The 27,871-nt window shown below is 41.8% G+C and overlaps 1 protein-coding gene across 1 annotated transcript; it reads left to right on the forward strand.

Moving 5' to 3' along the window:
- On the forward strand, window positions 1-27,768 carry CDC5L (cell division cycle 5 like). Its single transcript, XM_082215757.1, has 16 exons — window positions 1-152; window positions 1,548-1,651; window positions 3,170-3,331; window positions 7,559-7,686; window positions 8,696-8,795; window positions 9,776-9,994; window positions 11,556-11,700; window positions 12,249-12,437; window positions 13,746-13,894; window positions 14,143-14,305; window positions 15,113-15,277; window positions 15,371-15,451; window positions 15,939-16,184; window positions 18,525-18,722; window positions 26,149-26,361; window positions 27,192-27,768. Exons 1-16 carry the CDS (start codon window positions 108-110, stop codon window positions 27,294-27,296), a joined length of 2,412 nt encoding a protein of 803 aa, XP_082071883.1. The 5' UTR covers window positions 1-107; the 3' UTR covers window positions 27,297-27,768.
- Window positions 27,769-27,871: the final 103 nt, after the last annotated feature.

The raw sequence follows: 27,871 nt of genomic DNA on the forward strand, positions 1-27,871 counted from the left end.
TAGTCCAAGGCTGCGCCTGCGCAGTGCCCTCCTGCACCCGCCTCGCGCTCGCGACCTGACGCGCCTCTTCCTCGCCGCCGGCTGCCGTTTCCCCTCCCGCCGCCAAGATGCCGCGGATCATGATCAAGGGGGGCGTGTGGCGAAACACGGAGGTAGGTAGCGCAGCTCCCCTCGCCCCCCCCCGCCCCGAGTGCCGCCGTCCCTTCGCTCTCCGGAGGCCCCTCTGAGGCGAGCGGGAGGAGAGCGGTGCGCCTGCGCCAAGTGGGCTACGGCGCCTGCGCACCAGCAGCGCTCGCTCTCTGTCTCTGCGTAGGAGGCGATGGCGCCTAATAAACATTTAAAAAATAACATTGTTTAAAAAGTAGGAAGCAATGCCAAGGTTGCAAGAGGCACAGTCTTGTCCGATCAATAAATAATAATACATGTTCGTGTCTGTAGCAGCCTGCCACCCACTTTTTCTCCTCTTGCTGAGGGCACGCCCCTCCTCCCGCTGGAACTTAGCGCCCCAGAATGAAAAGTTTCTATTTGGGCTTGGCGGGCAAGACTTTCCCTTTGTTGGATTTTGCTTTCCACTGTTTCGTTTGGATGCCTGCCCTTCACCCTGGGGTCCTGGAGTGCTTGGTAGCAATTTAAAATGACTTTGTCAAAAGGTAGAAAGAACTGGGTGGGGATGGCTGGGGATCAGCTTTTAAGGCATGTGACAGGTATAGCGAACGTTTGGCTTTTCAGATGTTGCCGAACTGCAACTCCCATCACCCCGGGCTGGTGATCAGGCTTGTTGCAGCTGACGGCAGTTGCAGTTCAACATCTGGGGAGCCAAAGGTTCCCATATCTGATATACAGGATGGCACTATTGCCTTTTAAACCTCTCCATACCCAGAATGAGAAGCTGTTACATGAAGTCCTCTAGCTGGGGAGAAATAGTGTGTGTGCATCCTAAACATGGAGAAGGAACTGGCAAGCCACTCCAGTATTTTGCCAAGAAAACTCCATGGACATAAAAAAGGAGAAGCTTTGAGAAGAAAGTGAGAGTTTCCAAGGCATGCTCTGGTTCATGGCATCACGGAGAGTCAAACACGACTAAGACGACTAAACAACAACATCCTAAACGAGCCCCATATTTGTAGGCACAGATAAGTGCATGAACCTTCTGCTTGTGGTTGTAGTCATAGTAAGCAGGCTATGGCACTCAGGAGACATTTAAAACACAACTTTCTATTCTTCCTATGCTTTAGTCAGTTTTGCAGGCTTTGACATACTAAAACCATGTGTGCAGTTCCTGGACGCACTGTCATTAGTCTTCAATAAAACCCTCCAATACTGGAGTTTATCTTATCTTTAGCTGTTTGTGCAGTGTTGTGATGGAATTCTCTTACTCAACCTGAGTGAGGTGTGCCTACTCTAGTAGCAGCAGTAAAGGTTTTTCCCCTGGGATGCATTCTTTTAGCATCATTGTTGGGATGAAAAAAGCTTGTCTTGCCTTGCCTTTTTTTGCATAGGGTATTGTGGTAATGACTAATACACTTTTATTCTCTTTTCGTTTTAAGGATGAAATTCTTAAAGCAGCTGTAATGAAATATGGCAAAAACCAATGGTCTCGTATTGCCTCTTTATTACACAGAAAATCAGCAAAGCAGTGCAAAGCCAGATGGTAGGTACCAGAAAATAACCTATGGGGGAATTTTGATACGTTGTTATTGGGAAACGTCTTGAGAGTTTGTCAAGTCAAGGCAGGTGAAGTGGGGACTACATATTGTCTGTGTCAGAAATTCCTGCACAATACTCCACAGACATCCTAATTCTGCAATCAAAATAAGTAAATTTGTGTACAGTAATTGTTTCTGTGCAGAGAAGGATCACACAAATATATCCAGAGGCTAAGTGAAATCCAAGTGAGATAAATTTTCCTGCATTAATAATGATTCGTGCTTTACATTTAGCTGCTTACATTCTTTGATATTCTTCTTACAAGAGTGGCTTTTTTAAGTTGTGTATTTTGTAAGATGGAGCTTACAGAGTTCAGCTACATTATCAAACAAATTTCAAGTGTAACTTTCCAGCTCATATTATAGTTTGGGGGAGAGTAAGCACAAGTATGTAATGTGTTGTCAGGTGTATCCTAATTTTGTCATATCAACTGATATATGACTGCTTAGGTCAGTGATTTTTAGCCATTGTGCCATGGCACCCTGGGGTGCCTTGAATGATGGTCAGGGGTCCTGTGGGCAACAGTGGCCTCTGTCCCTCTTTCCGTCCCTCCCCAGGGGGAGAGAAAAGGATGCTGAGGTAACACTCCACTAGGGAGGGTGTTCGAAAAAGTGTGTGAGGCTGCCAGGTCTGCAGGCAAGGGGTGACATAACTGGACTCCTGAGCCCCACAGGGGTGCTGCAGAAAGAATGTACCATATTTTTCGCTCCATAAGACACATTTTCCCCCCTCCTAAAAGTAAGGGGAAATGTCTGTGTGTCTTATGGAGCGAATGCACTGCACAGCAGAGGGATCCTTCGGCGGCGGCTGCAGTCGTGAGCTGCGGGATGCCTCCGCAGCCGGAGCCATGGCTCCTCTCGCCTCGCTGGAAAGCAAGCAAAGCACCTGTCCTGGTGTCTCCCCCTCCTCTTCTTGCTCCGGCATTGCCGTGCTTTACAGCGAGGCGGGAGGAGGGATGGGTAAGCAAAGTGAGAGCTGCGCAAAGCGGGACAGAAGCCATGTAAGCGGCTCTAGCTTTGCTTGCTTTAAAGCGAGAGCCGCTTACATGCCCTGCACAGAATTTTTTTCTTCTTGTTTTCTTCCTCTAAAAACTAGGTCTTATGGTCAGGTGCGTCTTATGGAGCAAAAAAATACGGGTAGTTGGTTAAGGGAGCCGTGGACTCAAAAAGGTTGGAAACCTCTGGCTTAGGGCATTTTTTAATTTGCCTGGGCCATGTTAGTTTTTCAGTGTAGATTACAGTTCATACTTTGAAAGTAGCCTATATATTACCTTTATAGATGCAGTAATTATGAGAAATAAAGTTGGCAAAATTGGGACTGTTCATTTTCTTTATGTATCTATCTATATACTATAGAAGATTCAAGAAAGGCTATGTGAAATCCTCTGTGGAGCTAATTTATAGGTGTTTAATCATGTTAACAGTATCTTGAAAGAATTCTCATTTTTATTATTTTGAACAAGGTATGAGTGGCTGGACCCAAGTATCAAGAAAACAGAATGGTCACGAGAAGAAGAGGAGAAGTTGTTGCATTTGGCCAAACTTATGCCAACCCAGTGGAGGACAATCGCACCAATTATTGGGAGAACAGCTGCCCAGTGCTTGGAACACTATGAATTTCTCCTGTGAGTAATTCTGCTCTATAATGAAGTTAGTTTTTGATATTGAGAGACCTAGTTACAGAACTAACTCAGGATTTCTGAAGAAAGCTTTTAGGTGTTTAAGAGTTGTTGTTTGCATCCAGAGACAATTGAGGAGTGTACCTTTGGGGGTGAAGTCAACCCGTTATAGGGTTAAAGTGCTTGCTGTGGCTGTAGAGACCGATACAGGAGAGACATTTTTTGTTGCAGCTGGGGCAGATGAAGGTGTCCTGTTGTGCTGCTGCAGATGCACCATAGTGTGCTCTCTGCACTCCTCCAGCAGTCATTCCTCATCTGGTCACTGCTGTAGATGCATGACTTGACTTTCTGTCTCCAGACACTCTGATAATCTGTAAGGGATTCCCATATGAAGGGATTAATGTAGCCAGCCTTCATGTCATGCTTGCAGACATCTTTGGTCTGTCAGCGGGCCTGGTACTGGAAGCCTGCTCCCCGTGGAGCACGTCCTTGGGGATCCTGCCATCTTCCATTCTGTGTACAGCATCAAACACAAATATGGGCAGCAAACTCAAAATGACAGCTGTGGGGCATGACCTATTGCTGCCATCTCTTAAAAAGCAGAAAAAGATAGGGCATCACAAAATGCCTGCCCCATCAATGAAGTAAGAAAGTGACTGTATAAGTCACCTGCACACTCACAAACTCTCTGCACCTCTCTTCTGTTCAGAACAGATGGAAAGATGGGTGTTCAGTCCTGGCATCCATGAAATGTGAACATGTTTAAGGAGGTTGTGCTCAGTATAGGAGTGGGTGGGTGAGCAGGAATGAATGAATGAATGAATGAATGAATAAATTTATTACGGTCATAGACCAGAAGAAAGGGAAAAAAAAAAAAGGAAACATAAAAGGCAGCAATAGTTTACAAGGGAATGATGGTGTCAGTTAAAAGTTGTAAAGTTATACATAAAAACAATACACATATACTCACACACCCACACACACACACATATACATACTCATATATGCACTACAGTATATGTATGGGCTTAAAAAAGGGGGGGGCTTATCCGGGGGTCAGATCTTTTACTTTTTTACAGCTAATGCCCTCCGCTTGATCGCGGCCGCAGAAAACTTGGCCACTTTCAATGTTACTGGGTTTTTATCTCCTAGTAGAATTTTCAGCCGCTGAGATTCAGATCGACCTGGAAATTTCTGAACGATAGGGGAGATAAACAGTAACCTGATATCCCCGTAAAGGTCGCAGTGTAACAGCACGTGTGAAGCCGTTTCCACCTCCTTCAGACCACATGGGCAAACTCGTTCAGCATAGGGTATGCCCTCGTATCTGCCCTTTAGTAAGGCAGATGGCAATACATCAAATCTAGTAAGGGTAAACGCCCGCCTATATTTTGCAATTTGTAGGTCCATCAAATATGGGGTTAGGTTAAACCCTTTTCCATAATCTTGGATAGCTGGATATTTATCTATCTTGCTCATATGGTCCTGAAGCTCTACATCTCTTATTCGCTGGCTCACCATCATTTTAGCCTTTTCAAAGCCTGAGGCTATAAGTTCTTGTGAGGAAAGCCCCAGGCCCCTCAGTTTTTCATAGAGCGACAATCTCCATTTAGACTGGAACGGGTCTAGTAGAGTCAATGGAGCCACTCCCACTGGGAAAAATATGAGTTTTAGCCAGAAGTGAATCTTCAGGATCCATATCCTGGCATTAATAGGGAGTTGGCCAACCTCCAGCCTAACGGCAGTGTTAGAGACACAGGTAGGTAACCCTAGTAGGGAACGATAGAATTTAGTTTGTACAGATTCCAGGGACTTGAGTTTTTGACAATTAAATATCTGGGTGCCATAGGTCAATTGTGGAAGTATTTTTGCAACAAAGACCTGGGAGGCAGCGGGAACATATTGACCTCCTTTTCTGTAAAAGAATCTTATGATAGCTCTGGAAGATCTTTGCGCATTTACAATGGAATTCTTAATCTGATGGCACCAAGATCCCTTCTCATCAAAAATTATTCCAAGATATCTAAAAGATGTTACTTGCTCAATAGGTTGGTTATTAATTTTCCATTTATGTCGGAGTTTTCTCTTGGAGAACACCATAATTTTTGATTTGGTGTAGTTTATTATTAGGTGTTCAACTTCGCAGTACTCTGTAAGAGCTCGTAAAAGTTTTCTTAGACCCACACAAGAGAAGGAAATAAGTGCCGCATCATCCGCGTACAAAAGGACCGGGATTGGTGTATTATTTAGATTTGGGGAATGAGTACTTGCTTCCTCCATCTTTCCGACTAAGGAGTTTATATAGAAGTTAAAAAGAATAGGGGCAAGAACACAGCCTTGCTTGACACCATGGGAACTTTGGATTTCCTTTGATAGGTTCCCATAACGGTCGCATCTAACACGGATCCGAGTATTTTCATGTAGTCTACGGATAAGAAGCAAAAGACGTCTATCGATGTTTGTGACATTTAGTTTTTCCCAAAGTCTGTGCCGGGATATCGAGTCGAAGGCTGATTTGAAATCTATAAAGGCTACATAGAGAGAGCCTCCTTTCTTTGAGGTGTATTTCTCCACTAGATGTTGCAATACCAGTCCTTGGTCTAGAGTTGATCTATGTGCCCTGAAACCAGCCTGGGCTTCCTTTAGGATGTGCTCCTGTTCCAGCCAGTCCGCAAACTTTTCACGTAAGTGAGTTGCATAAAGTTTGCTGATGATGCTTAAGAGACTGATTGGTCTGTAATTGGCTGGATCAAGTTTACAGCCTTTCTTGAATATGGGAACGATGATTGCCAATCCCCAGTCCTCTGGTATTATTGCTGTTTGATCTATGCTGGTGAAAAGGGTGGCAAGGACTGGGGCCCACCAGTCAATATTGGCTTTGAGAAGTTCAGGAGAGATGTTATCTGCTCCCGGGGCTTTCCTGTATTTGAGTGCCTGAATAAGCCTCCTAACCTCCGCAACCGACACCGGAGGCCACTCATCACCTGCCGCACACTGTATTAGTGGCTGTGTCAAAGGCAGAGCTGAATATGAAGATTGAAAAAATGCCTCCCAAGTCCCTACAGGTATAGTATACTCCACTTCTGAGGAAGTAGGTCGCACTCCATTTGCTACCAGTCTCCAGAAGGTGGCTGAATCTCTCTCTCTGGATGCATCTATTAGGCATTTCCATTCTCTTTTCTGTGCCAGGAGTTTTTTGTTTTTGATCAAAATTTTATAATTCCGTTTATCTTCAACCCAGCCCGTGGGGAGTTGGGGTAAATTAGCAGATCTATAATTCTTGTATTTTTTCAGCAAATTTAGCTTCATATCCTGACATTCTTGATCGAACCAGGGTTTGGAGTTTTTATATACTGAGGATTGCCTACTTGGCCTGTTCCTTTTTTCCTTCAGGGGATCTTGAAGGAGTAAAATTAGCTCCTGAAATAAATTTATCTTTAATTCATGGCTTGAGGAAGTTATGAGGTTTTCTCTCTTATCGAGGAATTCCTTTGAGCATAGCTTACTTGAAATTTCCTTATGCAGTTCATCTGTCCATCTAATGCGCGAATATCTGAACTCCAAAGCTGTAGGGCTCGAATGCTCGATTTTTTCAGCGCAGGATAAATCCTTTCCCGCAGCTACAAGTGCACTTAATGGCAGATGATCACTGTCTAAGCGCTCCTCCACTTTGCATTCCAGAACTTTGTTTTGAAGATCATACGACACAATTATATAATCAATTGTGGAGGCGCCATTGTTAGATATAAATGTGAATTCTCCGACCTTCTCCCCCTCTGTGCGGCCATTTAATATAACCAGGTCCAACTTATTGACCAAGTGTAGTAGGCATAAGCCGGCATAATTGCAGCCTTTATCCTTTGAGATTCTAGCTGGTATTGGGTGGGTTTCCTCTGTAATGGGGACTGTTTCGTGGAAATGGGCACACAAAGCCTCATCAGATTGTCCAGTTCTGGCATTTAGGGGTGAGCAGGAACTGTATTCTGGATTTTTGAGGGGATGTTTACTGAGGCTTTTCGGTTGTGCCATAGGAAGTACTGGTGGGCACCATGTTGATAGCTCCTGATTTTCTTTGTGTTGGTTGTATTGGCTTTGGTTTGTATCCAACTAAGTCATACTGAGAGGAAAACCGCTGATATCAATAGATATGGATAACTTAAGTCCATTCAATGTCTTATATTGGTATATATTTGCTTCATATTTTTGCACTTGTTCTACATGTTATCTTTTCAGGGATAAGGCTGCTCAAAGAGACAATGAGGAAGAAACGGCTGATGATCCTCGAAAACTTAAACCCGGAGAAATTGACCCAAACCCAGAAACCAAGCCAGCCAGGCCAGACCCTATTGATATGGATGAGGGTATGCTTGAAACAGTTTTATGAATTTCCCCCCACTCCATCCTTTGACACATTCATTATGTAGCACAATTCTTTCCTTTTGTGACTTTCCTTCATTAGCCCATCAATTGTTTTATGGTTTCAGTCAGCTATTGCAAGGCTGAAGAATCTTCCCCCAAGCACAGAATTCTGTTAGCATACATCACATTATTTGTCTCTCACAAACACAGACACACCATGCACACATGAATAGAGCTGGGCTTGTGTTTCATCTTTGCAAAGAAAAAGAGTTCCCCTTTTCTAGCTCACAGACTAAAGCTGCGCATGGCCAGATCCCTCGTGTGTGCTGAGAAGGCATTCCTTTTCAGAGATTGAATGTAGCAGGCCAATCATTTGTTTCATTTCCGCTTCTTGGGGAATGAAGTAAACGGGCCTCACAGGAAGAGATATTTGACCGCATGGCTAGTTCACTGCAGAGTGAAACTTGGTAAAAGGGCCAAGTGACAAAGGGCAAGTCTTAAGGAGAGTGCTGAGGGGCACGTAAAGAGGTATTGCAGACTGGATGAGGTCTGCAGGCTGGAGGTTTTTCCAAAGGATCCCCCTTAAAGTTCTGCCTGCGAATTAATTAATTAACTTTGAAGTGACTCCAGTTTGATAGGAAGAAATAAATTTTATTGCTATCATGTTAAAGAAAAAGTCATAATATACAAACTGTTGGTGGACACGGTCCATCATTTTAACAATATGTGTGCATTGGATTGAAACCTCAGTAATATAGAAAGAAACTTGTTGATTACACTTTTTAAAAATCTATAGAAATAGAATTTTTTTTTCTTGTATTCGTACAAGCGATAACAATAGAGACTCCTGTTGGCCTAAATCATGTTTTGAACACATTCAGAAAAGGCAGAAGTGACCTGGGATCTGTTAACATACAGATTTTCCTACTTCTGAGAAGCATTTCATTCTTACCTATTTCATAGAGCAAGGTGTAAATGAGAGTGTGTGAACTGTGTACATTCCTTTTGCAGATGAACTGGAGATGCTTTCTGAAGCTAGAGCTCGGTTGGCTAACACTCAGGGAAAGAAAGCCAAAAGGAAAGCAAGAGAGAAGCAGCTGGAAGAAGCTAGGTATTACTTGACTCAGCTAAAACTGTTAATTGGCAGAGCTCCAGTCGAGGCAGGACGCTTCTCCAAGGGATGGAATAGCTGTCTTGCCATAAGATAGCAGCAGAATGGTTAATTCTACTCCTTGCAACCCCTAATTGATTTGCACAAACACTGTCAGACTCTGCATCTCTCCTTAAGATGATAACTGCCGTGCTTGGCACATGGTTTGTTTTCTATCTGTTGGAGTCTAATGTTGGGAAAATAAATAAATAAATATTGGGCTAAGATTGAGATGGGATCTTGAATCTCAATGCAGTGCTCCTGTGTTTCCCACCTATTTTCCTCTCCCCTTTTATTAATGACCCGAGTCACCAGGTTTTATTGATGCTGTTAGTTACCTGTTCTAAGTATTAAAATGACTATAAATAATAAACTTTAAGCAGCTAAAATGCTGAGCTTTGATGGGTGAAATCCAGGTTCAATTCAGCATTGGCGAAGCTCAAGGTATGGTTTGGTGCAAGTAAATATTTCTCAATCTGACCAGTTTTGCAGAGTTGCGAGGATAAAAGCCTGAAGTGTAAGGTTTGGATTCAGATGTAAGAAATAAACAAGAAGCTGTTTTAATTGCTTGCAAACCATGCACCTTTCTTAATAATTTCTGAATTTTCAGGCATTCTTTATGAGAAGTCCAGAAACTCGGGATGATTTGTTAAATTGACAGATTTGGAGTTCAAGGAAGATTCTTCTCTTCCTCTGCCCCCGCTCTGCAATCTGGCAGCAGCAGAAGTAAAATCAAGCAGATCCTTGAAACTTTGTGTTAAAGCCTTTTGAGACTTTGATCTCATGACTCAAAACTGATGTCTCGTGTGGAACTAATTTTCAGTATGGACTGCAAACATTTTACGCAGTACACCACAGTTAATGCTTCCTCTAGAAGTGGCCTGTTTTTCAAAGCTAATAACAGCTGTTCAGATTTGTGTTAAACTATCACACCTTTGCAGGCGCCTTGCTGCCCTCCAGAAGAGGAGAGAACTTCGAGCTGCAGGGATTGAGATCCAGAAGAAAAGAAAGAAGAAAAGGGGAGTAGACTACAATGCAGAAATCCCATTTGAGAAGAAACCTGCTGCAGGTTTTTATGACACATCAGAAGAAAACTACCAGGCCCTGGATGCAGATTTTAGGAAGTTAAGGCAACAAGACTTGGATGGGGAGCTGAGATCGTAAGTTGGTTCTTGACTGAAAAGTTACGTTTAAATGGGGCAAAACGGACACAGAGCAAATTCTTGTAAAATGTTGCCAACAGTATGTGCTATGACACATTCCATCCATTTGTGTACTGTTGCTTATCTTTACTTTTTGTGAATTCTTACAAGACTTAGAATTTGAATGTCTTAGCTTTTTTAATAGGTAACCTGAGTTTCTAACTATTGTTTTTGTGGAATGAAAATCATTAAAATATGTAGCGCTTCTCTGTTGGCTGTTTGAAAACTTAAGTTGGAGCTGGTAAAGGAAGACACTTTGGTGGCTTGGACAGTAATATTGTTCTGTTCCTAATTTTTTTGATTGCTCTGCTCCCATTTTCCCTTTAATTTAGGAATTGTTGTCATGCAACAAAATCCAAATCTTGCATCAAGAATATTTTAAATGTAGCACAGAATTATTGGTTCTAAACAGAGGCATTAGTGTATAATTCACACAGATCTGCTCCTTATCTCTGAGAGTGGTACAGCAAAAAGTCATGGTTCTTTAACTGATGGGCATATGTCATCTCCTTTTTACCATCTAAAAATTCCTAGAGGTCCTCTATCTGCAGTCCTATTTGTGATGTCTGTTGGACCATTAACTATATTGATTTGAGACAATATTGGTGTTACTGGAGTCTCTGTTGGTAAAAAGAAGAAGTAAGATTTAATTTTAAATAAGTAAGGTGACATAGCCTTGACAACTAATCCTAAAACCTCATAGAAGGAATCTGATTAACATGTATTTTTAAGGCTTGCAAGAATGACATGATGGAGGCCTCTAGGATAAATGGCAAGGATAATTATGAAAGACCAAATTTAATCAATAAATTAAGCATTCTTGGACAGATACACCAAGATTTTTTTTTGTCATGGCTGATATCCTGCTGAGTTAAACGTGGGAGTAGACGGTAGAGCCATTGAAATCAGTGCACTTTTGTAACTTCAGTCAATGGAATTCAGTGTGTCTACCTTGAGTATAGCTAACGATATTACCCTTTATTAGACATCTTATGAAATAATTTATCAAGGTGCTGTACAATAGAAAGGAATAAAAATGTAATAAAAGCATAACTTCAGAGACAATAAAATGCTACAAGCAGCAGAGTACTGGTTGTTTTCTGTGCTTCAGAGGCCCAACTGGCCTCAGCCACAAGTCTGGCATGTAATGTTATCGGTTGCATCCTGTGGATCACTTTCAGCAGGCATCCTCACTTTGGCTTTCAGGTGTCCAGAAGGCTTTTTATGCCAACAAGCTTTTCAAGTTGTTTAAAATCTTCTTGAGAAACCAGCCATTTTAGTGATGGATCTTTATTGATTCTAAAAGTTTTTATTTTGTTATTCACCACCCTGATGCCACTTTTCTCTTCAAATTAATACAGTTGTCTTGCAAATAACAACAAAACTTTATTCATCTGTCAATATGATGTGACTTTAAAAACCTCGACTTGTGCAATAGATAAAGCACCCCACGCCTTTCTGAACTATTTATTGAATTATCAATCATTGGTACTTAATTGAGGCACTTCTGTTTTAATAGGGAAAAGGAAGGAAGAGAGCGAAAGAAAGATAGGCAACAGCTGAAACGGAAAAAAGAGTCTGATTTACCTTCAGCAATTCTTCAGACTAGTGGTGTGTCAGAATTCACAAAAAAAAGAAGCAAGCTGGTGCTTCCAGCTCCTCAGGTAAGTTGCTTGTTCCTGTCACCGCCTTGTGATTTGTTTAAGTCACTGCAGATGCATGTGATGTGCCCAAATCATGAGGCTTTTCAGAAATTAAGGCTCAAATGTGCATATATAATCTGCATTCCCCCCCTCCCGATGCATGTTGCCCATGGACTCCTACTTTTTAGCCCCCTTTTCATATCCCAGATTTGCAGTGCGAGAGTCTCTCAGGGTAGCTTTATATCCATTCATTTGCATATTCTTCTTGGAAGCACCATCCTTTTTAGCACTATTTCATTGTGCCAGACACATCGTTTTGCAGGAAATGCTTTTAGCACTGCAAAACTAGCAAAGGTTGTACCACTTTCCCCAGTTAAGTTGTAGGCTTGACCAGTTGAAGCAACTGCCTTTTTCCTGTTGGTATATTGACTAAGGGCAGTCCCTATGGCACTGTTTTAACAGCCAGTGTTTCTGATGTTAAGACAACTTTTCATTGTTGGGTGTTTCTCAGTTTATTAGGAATCCTGTCATACTCGTTGCGATGTATGGATTTATCTCCTCTTCTTAAGATTTCAGATACAGAACTTGAAGAAGTAGTTAAAGTTGGCCAAGCAAGTGAGATTGCACGTCAAACAGCAGAGGAATCTGGGATCACAAACTCGGCATCCAGCACACTCCTGTCAGAATACAACGTTACCAACAATAGCATTGCTCTTAGAACACCTAAAACGCCGGCAGCACAGGACAGGATTCTACAGGTAAAGCCTAAATACGGTTTCATTTTAACATTGCACTGGTATCCTTTGCAGCTTCGTATTTTATTTGTAGTTAAGTGAAGTAAGTCATCAATCTTCCACCTCTGCTCCGTTGTGTTGCATGGCTTGTTGGGAATGGGGAGCTACCAGCCCCTGCTTGGAACATAGCTTGCGGGTGGCTGCATAGCAGGAAGACTAGATGGCAGATGAAGCTCAAAGATAGACTTTTGTTTCAACTTGAACAAGCCATCCTTTCTCCTACCTGCAAGAGGAACAAAGCCCAGGATGTCAGTGGAAGACATTTTTATCAGTCCATTATACTAGATATTCAATATGACTAAATGGAATTGGTATTCTTGACTTGAAAGAAGCAAAATACTAACTTTTCATCCAATTTTGTTAGTTGATATTTGAGCAACATTTGGTTCCTTTTTGAAAATTGCACCTTGACTCATTGGATTGGTATTGGTGGTTTGTGGGTAATTGCAGAAGGAAAAAAGTGGTTTATTTTTCCTCCTACCCATCAATAGGTAGTATCTTTTGACATTGGAATATCTTTCTATATACATAAAAATTTAAGGCTGCCATTGCACATTTAGAGCATTTGCAGTGCCTCATCACCATCCTGTGTTTGCATGAAGTCATGGGGGAGGGGAGCAAAATAGAAGGCAGGTCGCACAACACGGGTGTCTATGGCATGAGAGGGAGAAGGGGGAAAGGGGCAGTATAAAACAACAGCAGAAGATTGAACAAAGCAGGTATGAAGCATTTGAGGGCTCTGCCTTGTTTATCGCTCTTGTAAGGTAGCTGAGGAATGGGAGAAGTTTTCAGTCTAGTGAGAACAAAGAGGGAAAGTGGCTCTTTTAAACAACAGCAGAGATTTCAGTAATGTGAGGATGAAGGAAAACGTATTGGAAGAGAAAGATTTGGGAGGTTACCACAGAAGTGGTTTGTTTATAAGAGTTCTGTGCAAAAGGATGCAGGCAGGAGGCATGGACATGGGAGCAAAGGTGAAAATGGGTGCAAAGCATGGCTGTAGAATAGAAGAGAGAAATAACTTTGGAAATGGGTTGAGCTTAGTGGTTTCATGGAGTGGGAAGGGGAAGCTCCAGGGAGTTAATGTGGGGGGAATGGCAGGGGGCAGCAAGTGGAGCAAGCAGGAGTGCAGCCCCTAGTTGAGATATATATATATTTGTAGAATTTTAGTTTGGAAAATGATTCTATCTATCTATCTATCTATCTATCTATCTATCATCTATCTATCTATCTATCTATCTATCTATCTATCTATCTATCTATCTTCTTATGCAGGAAGCCCAGAATTTGATGGCTCTTACAAATGTTGATACCCCCTTGAAAGGTGGTCTGAATACCCCTCTCCATGAGAGTGACTTCACTGGAGTAACACCTCAGAGGCAAGTTGTTCAGACGCCAAATACAGTGCTTTCCACACCCTTCAGGTAAGTCATCTACTTGAGCTGCTGGGGAAGGGCAAAGATACATTTGAGCTTTCTTTTACTTTAATAAGGGGGTGTGGGTGTGCATGTATTGGACACCAGATTTCCCAGGTTCCTCTCCATGATGAATTGCTGACAATAAATTCCAAATCGAAAACTGGGACTTGTAGGCTGGTAGTCTTTAAACAGTTAAAGATGAGCACAAAAATTGTGCTACCGCACTCATATTGGAGCAAATAATTTTTTTCTAGGACACCTTCCCATGGAGCTGAAGGGCTGACTCCTCATAGTGGAATGACTCCTAAGCCGGTAGTAGGTGTGACTCCAGGGAGAACTCCCTTGCGTGATAAACTAAATATTAATCCTGAGGAGGGAATGGCAGATTACAGTGATCCATCCTATACAAAACATATGGTAAGTAAGTAGGAAATTATTTTCATTTCCACAATTTTATCCATTGCATTTCACAGGTGGGGGCTCTCAGAAATGATGATGGATCCATCCACCACCATTATGTCTTCCAAAAACAAATATGAATTCATTTGAATCTTTACAAACATAATTACGGGCACTGACTAGATTTCCTGGTTGCTGTTTTTTAAAAAAATTAAAGCATGGGTGCTCTAGTTTTGATTAGAGTAGTGACAAGCAAAGGGGATACATTTTAACTGTTTCTTTTTCCTTGCACCCATTTTCCTAATCTTAAATCCCCACCACCACCAAGCTACTTTGGGAGTTGACAACATTGCCGGGGGGGTGGAGGCGGGAGAACAAATTCCTCAGTTCAGTTTTACAGCGTAGATTATATAAGTATTCTCTAATTTAAGGAAGTGCATTTGTAGTTAAGAATAAGCACTTGATCACATCAAGGCAAGCAGTTGTGGCTTTTTGTGGGTGCACACGTTTGTAGACATCATTTGGGCAGCAGCTCAAGTTCTGTGATTGCAGCCACTGTGGTCACAGAAATAGACGGGAGCAATCGCAGTGACCGCCCTCAAATCCCAAAGTGACTTGTTGACGATTGCCTGTCAAGACCTTTCATTGCTTTTGAGAATTGAGTCATTTCATAACTCTGAGCCCAGTGTGAAAGGAAGGACACAAAGCTGGTCCATAAGTAGTTGAAATCATCAGGCAGGCTTAAAAATAAAATGACGGCTTGCTTTATTGCTGTTTTTAGGAAAGTGAACATTTAGTGTATTAAATTACTTTAACATTCAACAGGAAAGAGAATCCCGTGAAAATTTGCGTCTCGGACTTATGGGTCTTCCTGCTCCAAAGAATGACTTTGAGATTGTCCTACCTGAAAATGCGGAAAAGGAACTCGAAGATCATAATGCAGATGATACATATATAGAGGATGCAGCTGATGCAGATGCTCGCAAGCAGGTAGAACGAATTATTAGATTTATAAAGCAGTGTAACATACTGTGTCCTTCTCCCATGAACTTCACCTAATTCATGTCTTAAATATCTTTCTAGAGTATTCGAGAAATGGAGCGTATAAAGGCACTAAAGCGGATGCACAAAGCAGTTCAGAAAGATTTGCCAAGACCCTCTGAAGTAAGTTGTTCCTAATTCTGAAGAAGATAAAATAAGTTTAAAGCTGAGGGGAGGGAATGCTAGCAGTAAAATGGTGAATAATAAATATTTGTAAGCTGCAGTATCAGTATTAGCAACTGGAGGCCTGGAGCTAAGTCTGTCCCCCGAGAAGTGGGGTAAATGCCATTTAAGACACGTGGATTTGCTGGCCAGTAGGAAGTGTAGGTCAGGGCACTGGTCCACCACCCCTCACTTCCTTTTCAGAATAGCCATTCCAGAAAGTCGGTTGCTGGCCAAGCTGTTATAGTGCTAAATGAAATTAATAAAGACAATAGCACATTATTTTCTGATTTTGTCAAATTCTGTGGATTTAATGTGTGTCTTGGCACTCTCGAGCACCTCTTAATGTAATGCAACAGTTGATTATCACATATGTAGTGTTACATGACTAGCAGCAGTGGCTGCTCTTAAAAGGCTGGCTTTTTTGGTTTTTTTTTTTTTGGATTAGGTAAATGAAACAATCCTGAGACCCTTAAATGTAGAGCCACCTCTAACAGATTTACAGAAGAGTGAAGAGCTGATTAAGAAAGAGATGATTACCATGCTTCATTTTGACCTTGTGCATCACCCTTATGGAGAACTCCCAGGAGGCAAAAAGGGGAAAGTACCAGGGTTTGGACCCGGTAGCACAGAACACCTGTCTTATCTTGAACACAATCCTTATGAGAAATACTCAAAGGAAGACATCAAAAAGGTATATATATATATATCGTATTTCTCTGCATTGTTTATGTTCTCTGCCTACCATAGTACTACATTTTGCAAGGTTTAAACTTTCTAATTCTATTCTTTCTTAAGCTGATTGGAAAATTTCTAAAACTTTCTTTTGGGAGTGCTTTGGGAGTACTGATGGTGTTTCAGTAAGCTTCTCTCTGCTTAACACCCAGATTTATGATAGGACATCACTGAATGGCAATTAGAATCTTTTTAGATGAAATTTATGAATTATATTCTGGTGGTTTACCTCAATCATTACCAGTCTTTTTAAACCCAGGGCCCACTATAATTCCAACTTGAAAAATGGGATCACATTTTAGTTTTGTTTTTTTTAAGCATATGTGTGCCTCTTCCTTCCTCTTCCTTTTTTTGTGGAAAGTCCATGCTTCAGATATTTTTTCTAAGGAACCTTGAGAACAGTAGTTGTGTGTCTGGGGGGTAGAGATCTCTAACAGAGAATTCTTAGCACAGGCACAAAGCTACAATTCCCTGAGGTTTAGGGGATAAGCAGTTACAGTTCAAATGATATAGAACCAATATAAATTTGTGGTGTGTGTTGATCATACTTACATCCCGCTCTTCCTCCACGCCGTGTACATGGTTCTTTTCACCTTTCATTTTAGTTAGGCAAAGAGCAAGTGATTGGTCCAAGGTCACTCAGGGAGCTTCATGGTCAAGTCTCCTTGGTCCTAGTCCAACATTTTAGCCACTGTGCTATGCTGACTCTGTCTAAACATGTTCTCACTTTCCCTCCAATCTCTCTGTTTCTCTTTATTAGAAAAGAGGGAACTAAAAAACTATGTGGTGTGGTGCACCTGATGTTATACCTCTCTGCCCAAGACCCAGTAGATCACAAGCACCTGATATTTAGCCTGGTAGTTACAGTTTGAGTTCTCCATAATTAATTCACATTTACATTTAACACAGCTAAAAATGGGAGAGAAGATTGGTAGTGACAGACAAGCTGCCCAAAATGTAGCTGTATCTATCATTACTGATCTTTCCCTGCAATGTGCAGTGACAAGACCATGTTTATTGCGTGCGAGGGACTGAGTGCATTCCTACTTCACTGGGGTGAGGCTTTACAGAAATAACTGGCACCCTAAATGAATAGTGCATATCTTAGAATATGTTCCCAGAATACCTACACATAAAATTCCACAATCTGGATTTAAGGTGGCTTTATGTAATTGCCTTGTAGTGTAGATCCACATGGATTCTGAACTCTTTACTCCCTACTCTGAGTATAAAATAATGTAAGTTCTACAGAACAAATGCTTGAAGTTGAACAGAGTTCTACAGAACATTCTTTCATCTTCCTCACATTGGCCCACGATTCCAAAATGTTTTGAATCTGTTTGGACTAGATGACCCTTGAGGTCCCTTCCAACTTTACAATTCTATGAACCAGTTCTAAGACCAGAATCACATAGGTTGGTGCTGTTATGTGGGAAGTGTCTTTATGAATACACACATGGACTGCTTACTTAAACAACAACAAAATGAATTAGAAGGGGTGTTGTGTGTATACTCATTTTGTATACAGTGGTACCTTGGTTCTCAAACTTAATCTGTTCCGGAAGTCTGTTCCAAAACCAAAGAATTCCAAAACCAAGGTGCGCTTTCCCATAGAAAGAAATTCAAAACGGATTGATCCGTTCCAGACTTTTAAAAACAACCCCTAAAACAGCAATTTAACATTAATTTTACTATCTAACGAGACCATTGATCCATAAAATGAAAGCAATAATCAGTGTACTGTACTATAAAATAAGTAAGTATCGTAGATGATAAAAATAAAAATATTTTTTTCTTACCTGCACTGATGATAGTCATTGTTTGGATGGGGGGCTTTTATCCATTTCCACAGTCAAAACAAATGAACTGAAAAAACCTCAAAAACAAAAGTGCCAAACTTAATCCATTCCGGAAGTCCGTTTGACTTCCGAAATGTTCGAAAACCAAGGCGCAGCTTCTGATTGGTGCAGGTGGCCTGGAAACAATAGCCGACAGCCGCATCGGACGTTCGGCTTCCGAAAAAAGTTCGACAACACTTCCAGGTTTTCGGCATTTGAGTACCAAGGTGTTTGAGAACCAAGGTCCCACTGTATTCTCTACAGCAAATGCAATGTGAAAACTGGGGAAAGTGCCACTGATGTTTTATGTTTTTTATGTGACTGTGTAAGATGTGTTGACACAAACAATAGAAAATGCTTTTCTTCAGATGGAGAAGTTTGCCCTGTAAATTGTTGTATATATATATAGTTCAAGAACAGCAAGAAAGGTGAAGTTGTAACTAATTCCTCATTTCAAACAGGCTGAAGAACTCCTGGCCCAAGAAATGGAAGTGGTGAAGCAAGGAATGGGGCATGGAGAGCTTTCAAGTGAAGCTTATAATCAAGTGTGGGAAGAATGTTACAGCCAGGTGTTGTTCCTTCCTGGGCAGAATCGCTACACACGAGCTAACTTGGCCAGTAAAAAAGACAGAATTGAATCCCTAGAGAAGAGACTTGAGGTTGGTATACATTTCCTTTTGAGAAACAGGCTTAATCTGACATTATACCGTGTGTTCTGTCTTGTGTTTTATCCCTAATTTGGAAGCAGGGGCACTGCTATTTCAATGGAATTCTATAGAACTGAAAAAATAAATATATTTTTAAAGAAAAACGTCTAGTGACACATGGCCTTAATTGGCACCATTCATATACTGGATAAATCAAGTTGAATCCAAAAACAGGAAGTGGTGCTTCTTGGTCATGCTAGTGTGTCCTGATACGCTCCATCCTGATATGCTCATCCTGTGGCTACTTAGCTCAGTTTTGTGACTAGAGGTGGGCCTCAACTTGCCCTCCTGATAGCTGGAAGAGAGTAGTAGTTGTTCTTTCTGCCTAAGCTTCGTGGTTGGGGGATGCAGTGAATGGATTCCAGTGTTTCATATCTGTTTTGGCAAATCTGGCTTCTATGTTTGTGTGCTGAGGAGCTGGATGTTGAATGTAAATTGACAGCATACACTTTAAAAATATTTTGTCAGTTTAAAGTTGGGCAGAGCAACACAATGTTAACGTAAAATATTTATATATTCAAGTGTACAGTACAAGAAGGGGATTCCTACAAGCCCTGTGCAATACATTGTGTCACACAAGCTTACTATCTGCACTAGTGCCATCTCAAAGTTACTTCACACTTTACATGGTGATCATCTTTGCTACATCAGTTTCACCCCAAAAGGCAAGGGAACTGTTGGGCAGGTATGTGGAGCTGAATGTTTGGGGAACGTAAAGGATGGCCTGATTGACCCATCCTTGGGTAGGAGTGCTGTGTGTAGAATAGAAAAGAAAGGCAACTCCTGCAGAAGAGCTGGGCTTAGAATGAACTTGTACTCCGTGTTGGCCAGCAGAAGGCACCATTGCTCTGTGGAATACTTCAGATGACACGGAAGGATGAACTGTCAGTCGCTTTCCTATTTACACTTCAGCTCAATATTTTTATTGAGTGGGATGATATAGTACCTTAAATACTCTTGTTGTGCAGCCCTACCAATTAAAAGACTGATTAAAATGGTGTTTTTTCTGTTTTAAAAAGACAAAACTGTTTTGTTTATATGACTGCAGTGCCTATTATATGGATTTGGGGAAGAAATTCCATAATCTTAGCTGGATTCACTATTTGGCCAATGTCACAAAAGACCATCAAAAAAAGGGTGTGTGTGTGTGTGTGTGTGTGTGTGTATGAAATTGCTAAAATAAATACTGCATTTCATGCAGAAGTCCAGAGAAGGCTACCTATTAAAGTTTAAATGTAAGTTGTGTGAGATCATTCTTGGAGTGATGAGAAATGCACGGTATACAATTTTACTTATTTTTTTTTCATTTCCAAAGACGTACGGTTGAGTTCAGCTCAGGGTGGAGGGTGCTTGTTTGTGTGTACATGCCTTTAAAGAAAAAGTAAATTGCTCGGAGACCTTAAATGTAATTAATAGTAGTGGCTTCATACTTCTCCCTGCAGCCCTAGCACCATTTCTCTCACTGTTTAGGAGATTTGGATGCAATGCTGGGGAAGCCTGGATTCTCCACCGTGGGAGCAGGCCGGGGCGGGAGAGTGCTAGAGTCCTGTCTAGTCAAATTGCGTGGGATCAATTCCAATCTGTTACCTCCAAGGATGTGGACAGGCTGCTTGGACGAGTGAAACCAGCCATCTGTCTCCTTGATCCTTGCCCATCCTGGCTCATAAAAGCGAGCCGGGAAGGACTGGCAATGGACTTCACAGGGTGGTGAATTCTTCTCTCTGTGAGGGAGCCTTCCCAGACCCGCTGAAAGAGGCAGTTATCAAACCGCTTCTTAAAAAAGAATCTTTCGGCCTGGCCAATATGGCCAACTATCACCTAGTCTCAAATCTTCCATTCTTGGGCAAGGTGATTGAGCGGGTGGATGCTGAACAACTGCAGGCATGCCTGGAGGAGGCGGACCATTTGGATCCCTTCCAGTCAGGATCCAGGCCTCATCATGGGACTGAAACTGCCTTGACCACGCTGGTCGATGATCTCCGGCGGGCTAGGGACAAAGGTGAAAGCTGTTTCCTAGATCATCTGGATCTCTCAGCAGTCTTTGATACCATTGACCATGACATCCTTCTGGACCGTCTAGAGGAGCTGGGGGCACTGTTACACAGTGGTTCCACTCCTTCCTCTTGGGCTGTATCCAGAAAGTGGTGGTGGTGGGGATGAGTGTTCATACCCCTGGACTCTCACTTGTGGGGTGCCTCCGGGTTCTGTCCTCTCCCCCATGCTTTTTAACATCTATATGAAGCCGCTGGGAGAAATCATCAGGGGGTTTGGGCTGGGTGTTCATCAGTATGCAGATGAAACTCAGCTCTACCTCTCTTTCAAATCAGAACCATTGAAGGCAGTGAAGGTCCTGTGTGAGTGTCTGGAGGTGGTTGGAGGATGGATGGTGGCTAACAGATTGAGGTTGAATCCTGACAAGACAGAAGTACTGTTTTGGGGGGATAGGGTGTGGGTGGGCGTGGGGGACTCCCTGGTCCTGAATGGGGCAAGTGTACCCCTGAAGGAGCAGGTGTGCAGCCTGGGAGTCATTTTGGACTCACAGCTGTCCATGGAATCATAGAATCATAGAATCATAGAGTTGGAAGAGACCACAAGGGCCATCGAGTCCAACCCCCTGCCAAGCAGGAAACACCATCAGAGCACTCCTGACATATGGTTGTCAAGCCTCTGCTTGGAGGCGTAGGTCAATTCTGTGTCCAGGGTAGCTGTCTACCAGCTCCATCTGGTACACAGGCCGAGACCCTCCCTGGCCACAGACTGTCTGGCCAGAGTGGTGCATGCTCTAGGTATCTCTCACTTGGACTACTGCAATGCGCTCTAAGTGGGGCTACCTTTGAAGGTGACCCGGAAACTACAATTAATCCAGAATGCGGCAGCTAGACTGGTGACTGGGAGTGGCTGCCGAGATCATATAACACTGGTCCTGTAAGACCTACATTGGCTCCCAGTACGTTTCCGAGCACAATTCAAAGTGTTGGTGCTGACCTTTAAAGCCCTAAACGGCCCTTGGCCCGTATACCTGAAGGAGCATCTCCACCCCCATCGTTCAACCTGGACACTGAGGTCCAGCGCCGAGGGCCTTCTGGCAGTTCCCTCGCTGCGAGAAGCCAAGTTACAGGGAACCAGGCAGAGGGCCTTCTTGGTAGTGGCACCCGCCCTGTGGAACCCCCTCCCATCAGATGTCAAGGAAATAAACAAGTATCTCACTTTTAGAATACAATCGAAGGCAGCCCTGTTTAGGGAAGTTTTTAATGTTTGATGTTTTCTTGTGTTTTTAATCTGTTGGGAGCAGTCCAGAGTAGGGAAACCCAGCCAGATGGGTGGGGTATAAATAAATAATTTTTGATTATTATTATTAAATTACCTATTTATTATTCTGCCCTTATTTCAGTTGTAAGCTATTCAAGACATTTGATTGTATCCAACAAAGTTGTCCCTTGCATGCAACGACTTCCACTTGCACAATGGAACTTTCCTTCCCTCTCCTCCCCTCGTGAGCCCCCCTCAGTTTCTGGAGGTTTTTTCAGCTCTCTGAAGCAGAGGGGGTTCTGGTGGGGGGGGTGCCTCTTGTGTGCAAGGGATAATTTTGTTGGATACAACCCATTAGCTTATTCATTGAAAGGTTGACTTTAGAATACTGCATATTGGTTGAAAACTTTTTTTCGTACAGTCGGAAGGAGGTCCTTTGAAAATGTTGTTTTCTTCCATTTTAGAACTTAGAATTCAGTTTTTCTACAAACATTACAAGAGAAATTCAATACTACTGATTGACCATGTCCAAATATTTTTATTTTTATTATGATGGGTTTTATCATATCAGTTGCATGCTTTACCTTATAAATATTCAAAACATGCATCTATAATGCCAGACAAATTGAAACAGTTACATTTAATATTCCAAATGCAGTCACTTCTCCATTCCATGCACTTTGAAATATATTGCCGCTTGGATAAGTACAGCATGCATAGGTTTGATTTGATAGGGCTTTAGTAGTGAAGAGAGAAGGAACTATTAGTGTACACTTCGTAAGCAAAAGGCAGTAATGTCTCAGAGTGCATTTTCGAATAGAGCATTATAAATCAAGTATTGGGACCAGCTCCTCAGTTCCCTCCCACACCCCCCATGTTAGCCCCCTGGAGCTTCCCTTTTGCATCCCTGAACGCACACCCATTTAAACAACAGGAGAACTTTTGAGTAGAGCAAGAAGGGAAGTAGAAAAGGCTTCCTTGTGCCCATGTAAGATTTTACATCTTGACTTCTATGTTGTACCTCTCTCTTCTATTTCTTGCTAAAACTATTTTTGAACAACTACTCTCCCTTCTCACTACTCAGAGTTCTGCTGTTGTTTTTCTTGTCCCTTTCTGCCTCAGTGTTGTACCATCCCTGCTTTGCTCTAACCTTTCCCATTGTGGAAACCGCCACCTATTTCCTGTAACGTGTTGCTTCCCTTTCCCCTCTCCTCATTTTAACACCAAGGCAGGAGAGCATCTCAGTATTGAATATTGGCCTAGTCAATAAATAGCTTTTGGCTTGTACCTGTCTACACTAACACCAAAAAGCAACTTGCTCTCCCAGGCAGCCTGCTTGGTGGTCCCTTGGTGTGGCCCCAGGCCATTGCAAGGCTACACCAAGGCAACTACCTAGACAGAGGCAGTTGAGGAGCAAAAGGCAAAACTACTGTGGCATCAATGTAGGACTGTAATATAGATAGACATGGATTCTGTGTGTGAGAGTGTAAAAATTTGAATGCTTCCCATCTCTCTAGGGAAGGTCTTAGTGGTATGTTTTTGAAAGAACCACAAAGGTTCTGTTTCAGGGAAGAGCCTCACCTTATCTCAGACAGGAGGAGGAAATGACTGATCACAGGAAGTACCATCTTTCAGTTTCCTCTTGCTTATTCCTCTCACACTTGGAAGTATTTATTATTTTTAGATTATTTAAAGTTTGCAGGCTGTTCAGTGTTGTACAACACCTTTTCGCAAATGCATTCGCACCTTCCAGTGTCCCTTCCAATTCTCTGATTCCTTTAGTGTCCAGAAATTCCCTGGAGGTGCTGGCTATCTAAATGGAATAAGAAGTTAGTAAAAATGTCTTGCGCTGAACTACTCAGTTTTGTTCATATTTTGTCCACTGTTTAAATGAAAAGCTCTATTTAAATTGCTGCAGTTTATAACCATAAATATGGCTTGACCAGTCAGACAAGTATGAAAGTATTTTTGTAGGGCATGTTGCACACACAAGGCCTGTGGACATCTGGTAGGCCTCTCCCAGTTGTTCGTGGTCCCTAGAGGAACTCTGAGTATCTGTAATCTGATTTCCTTTTCTGTCTCATTGTGGAAATGACTAGGGCTGCCAAACCAGGAACAGGGGAATGCCTGCATCACTTTATCCACCATGCTCCCTGGCTTCAGTTGTAAATTTCCCGTGTCTGGAGAAGAATGCATTAGACTGCCTCTTGAGGTCCCTTTCAGCTTTGATTCAGTGGTGTGATTATCATTTCCTAAGGCTGTAGATTGTCTTAAATAAAAATTCCTCATACTGCATATTTTGCAGGAGAGGTTTTTTTAGGCATTCCCCAAAATTTCCAATGTTTCCAGTGGAAAAAGGTGTTTACAGTGATCAGGGAGTAAAGCTACAGTTGCAGCATTTAATCGACCAGTTTAAAGTGGTCAAATTATAATTGCCAAAGAGGATTCAGCAGTTAAGTGATGTGAGTGTTCCAGAACTGGAAATTTTTCCACTGCCCTTTTCTGACATATTCAGTAAACAAAGCTACTATGCTAATTTTACAGGCTATGTAAATACCTCAACAGTTTTTCTAACAGCCAAAAGTAGTTGAACTGAAATATTCATAAATTTAAAAAGTAAATGGTTGAAAAGTTATATTCAATGGTTTAGCAATTATAAATGTGATAATTAGAGAAATTCAAAGATTTACTTGGAGATTTTTCTTATTGAAATACTTGTAAATATTTTGAGAGATGGCAACGTAGTTGCATATACTTTGCTAACATTATTCAAATTTTATGAAACAAAATTTAGGCCCACAGCAAAACTGTTAAAATACTAATTAAGCATGCCTGAAGAGTTGTGTATGTAAGAAAATGTCCTTCATAGAGTGAGTGATCTGAAAAAGTTAATTTTACTTTAGATTTTAGGTTTCTCTGGTACTGTATCCATTCCAGTTGCCCAGTTTGTTTTGAATTGTATTCATTCATGATGACACTACTTTTATGAAACAATATATTTTTTAATTTTACAAAATAGGAAAAAATAGCATAGTGGAAAATGTACTGTACTGTCAAAAAATTGGTGGTATATTAGTTGCAGTGTGCAGCTCCAATGAAGAATAAAAAAGGAAATATTAAATATACTCTTCTAACTGTGGCTTACCATAGTATTTTAATATCCAAATGTTATTTAATTTCTGAAATACTTAATTTTTATCAATTACTTGATATGTTTTGCACAATGCTTTCCCATAAAAATAGCCTTTAAATAGAAGCAAGTCCATGTGCCATTTTAATAAAGATGCTGAATACCTCTCCTGGTCCCTCTTTGATCATGTTTGATCAACTGGTGGCATTAAAAGGGCTTCTTTTGCAGCGCTATTCAGAAGACCGTAAGGGAGCATCCCACCCATTTGGCAAGCAACTGTATGCTACTTGCTTGCTGTGTGAAGCAGTGACCTGTGGATGCAATTTCAAGCAGACTCACAAGTAGCAACCATTCTGCCTTGAGGGAACCTCAGCTCCCTGAAGGATGTACCCAGCATTTCCGTCTTGTGTTTATGGTTTTCAGCTACCCACCCAGTGCCGCCTTCTGTTTCCCCCTTGCTGTTGTTTTGTGCCTCTGCTGTCTGCTGTGTGTCACTTCTCAAACTCCTGAGAGCCTTACATCCAAACTCCTTAAACCCAAACCTGTCTCCCTAACAGATCCACCAGGGCTAGGCAACCTATGGCTCGTAGGCCGGATGCGGCCCAATCACCACCTAAATCCGGCCCGCAGGCGGTCTGGGAATCAGTGTGTTTTTACATGAGTAGAATTTGTTCTTTTATTTAAAATGTATCTCTGGGTTATTTGTGGGACATAGGAATTTGTTCATATTTTCCCCCAAAAATATAGTCCAGCCCACCACATGGTCTGAGGGACGGTGGACCAGCCCACAGCTGAAAAAGGTGGCTGACCTCTGCTCCAGTGTAACAGAAAAGTCTTTGTTTATACTTTCCTGTACTGGAGGCAAAATGTTTTATAGTGTAACATTTCTTCTGTTCCTGAATTACAGCTCCACAGCTCATGACAGAATACATTTCAGAAATGTAACTGTTAGCACAGTTTTGCTCCGTGAATAATATGCAGGCTGTATTTCTTCAATAGATTAACAGAGGTCACATGACTACAGAAGCTAAGAGGGCTGCCAAGATGGAGAAAAAACTGAAGATATTGCTTGGTGGTTATCAGTCTCGAGCGATGGGGCTCATAAAGCAATTAAATGACTTGTGGGATCAAATTGAACAAGCTCATCTTGAATTGCGCACATTCGAGGAATTAAAGAAACATGAAGATGCTGCTATTCCTAGGAGATTAGAGGTAAAGTCATGAAATTCTGTTGGCCATCTAGAAAGAAGGAAGGTGGCAAAAGTTGTGTTAAGTCATGTAATTTTATTAGAGGTTGCTGCATCCATTAATTAAAAAAAAAAAAGTAGAGTAGGAAATCAGCATTTAAAAAATAGTATATTAAAGGTAAAGGTACCCCTGCCCGTACGGGCCAGTCTTGACAGACTCTAGGGTTGCGCGCCCATCTCGCATAAGAGGCCGGGGGCCAGCGCTGTCCGGAGACACTTCTGGGTCACGTGGCCAGTGTGACGAAGCTGCTCTGGCGAGCCTGCACCAGCGCAGCACACGGAAATGCTGTTTACCTTCCCGTTATAAAGTGGTACCTATTTATCTACTTGCACTTAAGGGTGCTTTCGAACTGCTAGATGGGCAGGAGCTGGGACCGAACGACAGGAGCACACCCCGCTGCGGGAATTCGAACCGCCGACCATGCGATTGGCATGTCCTAGGCACTGAGGTTTTACCCACAGCGCCACCCGCGTCCCTAGAGTAGAAAATCAGCATTAAAAAATAGTATATTACTTTAGTCCATTTTATTTAGATGATTTTGTGTTGCTTATCACCATGTCATCAGGAGTCTTTATTTTTTCTTTTTCTTTTTCTTTTAACAATTGATCCTATCCACAGAGTTGCATGAGCTTCTCTAACATAAATGTGCAGGTACATCATGGGAAAAGGCTCCTATGTGTACGTTATGGGATGTGTGCTTGTGTTGCATAATCTGAGACTCCCTGATCGTATAATAATTTGCATTCTGCTACTTCTGGTGCCTTTTTATCAGCTGACCATTTTTATTGTTGCAGTGTCTAAAGGAAGATGTTCAGCGGCAACAGGAACGAGAGAAAGAACTTCAGCAGAGATTTGCAGAGTTCATGCTGGACAAGGAAGCTTTTCAGTCGAAATATTAAGTCACACATCTTGCTTAAGCCATGTTTTGTAACATTTCTCAAATGCAATAGATAGGTTTTGCCTCCTATGTCTCAAATCAAACATAAGCAAATTGGGTCCCAAATCCATTTTGTGTTTTACGTAAGACTGAAGGCCATGCGTCTTTATGGTGGAGAGGTGGATTGAAACATATACAGAGAGGATAATTGACACGCACTAAGGGGTGCTGTCCAGGGTAGAAATTCCAGCACCTAGGATTGGTTATGTGATGATCTTTGCTGATCACATCCACATTTTCAACCCTTTACAAACTGATATTCTGATACTAAAAGGAAAAACCAGCAAATTATTTTAAATCACATCATTTGCTAAATTGTTATTTTACCATTGCTATGATCCACAAGAACCAAACACTTTTGTCTGTGTGCCAGCCGCTATGTACTGTGAATTTGGGGTGTAAAGCAATGTATTAAACTGTGTTTGTGTCCAGTAGCTTGAATGGAATCTGAAATTATTTGCCTGTAACACAATATTTATTTATGTAAATAATGTGCCCTGAAAACCAAAAAGACTGGCAAGGTGAAAAATAGTCGGT

Source organism: Podarcis vaucheri (genome assembly GCF_965113315.1).
Source record: "Podarcis vaucheri genome assembly, chromosome: 3".
In the NCBI taxonomy this organism is placed as follows: domain Eukaryota; kingdom Metazoa; phylum Chordata; class Lepidosauria; order Squamata; family Lacertidae; genus Podarcis; species Podarcis vaucheri.

Bases quoted from the DNA above. Each gene is read 5' to 3' on its own strand.
- CDC5L (XM_082215757.1), top strand. From the start codon at position 108: ATGCCGCGGATCATGATCAAGGGGGGCGTGTGGCGAAACACGGAG. The intron at 153-1,547 runs GTAGGTAGCGCA...TTTCGTTTTAAG, and splicing joins GCGTGTGGCGAAACACGGAG to GATGAAATTCTTAAAGCAGC. The intron at 26,362-27,191 runs GTAAAGTCATGA...TTATTGTTGCAG, and splicing joins CTATTCCTAGGAGATTAGAG to TGTCTAAAGGAAGATGTTCA.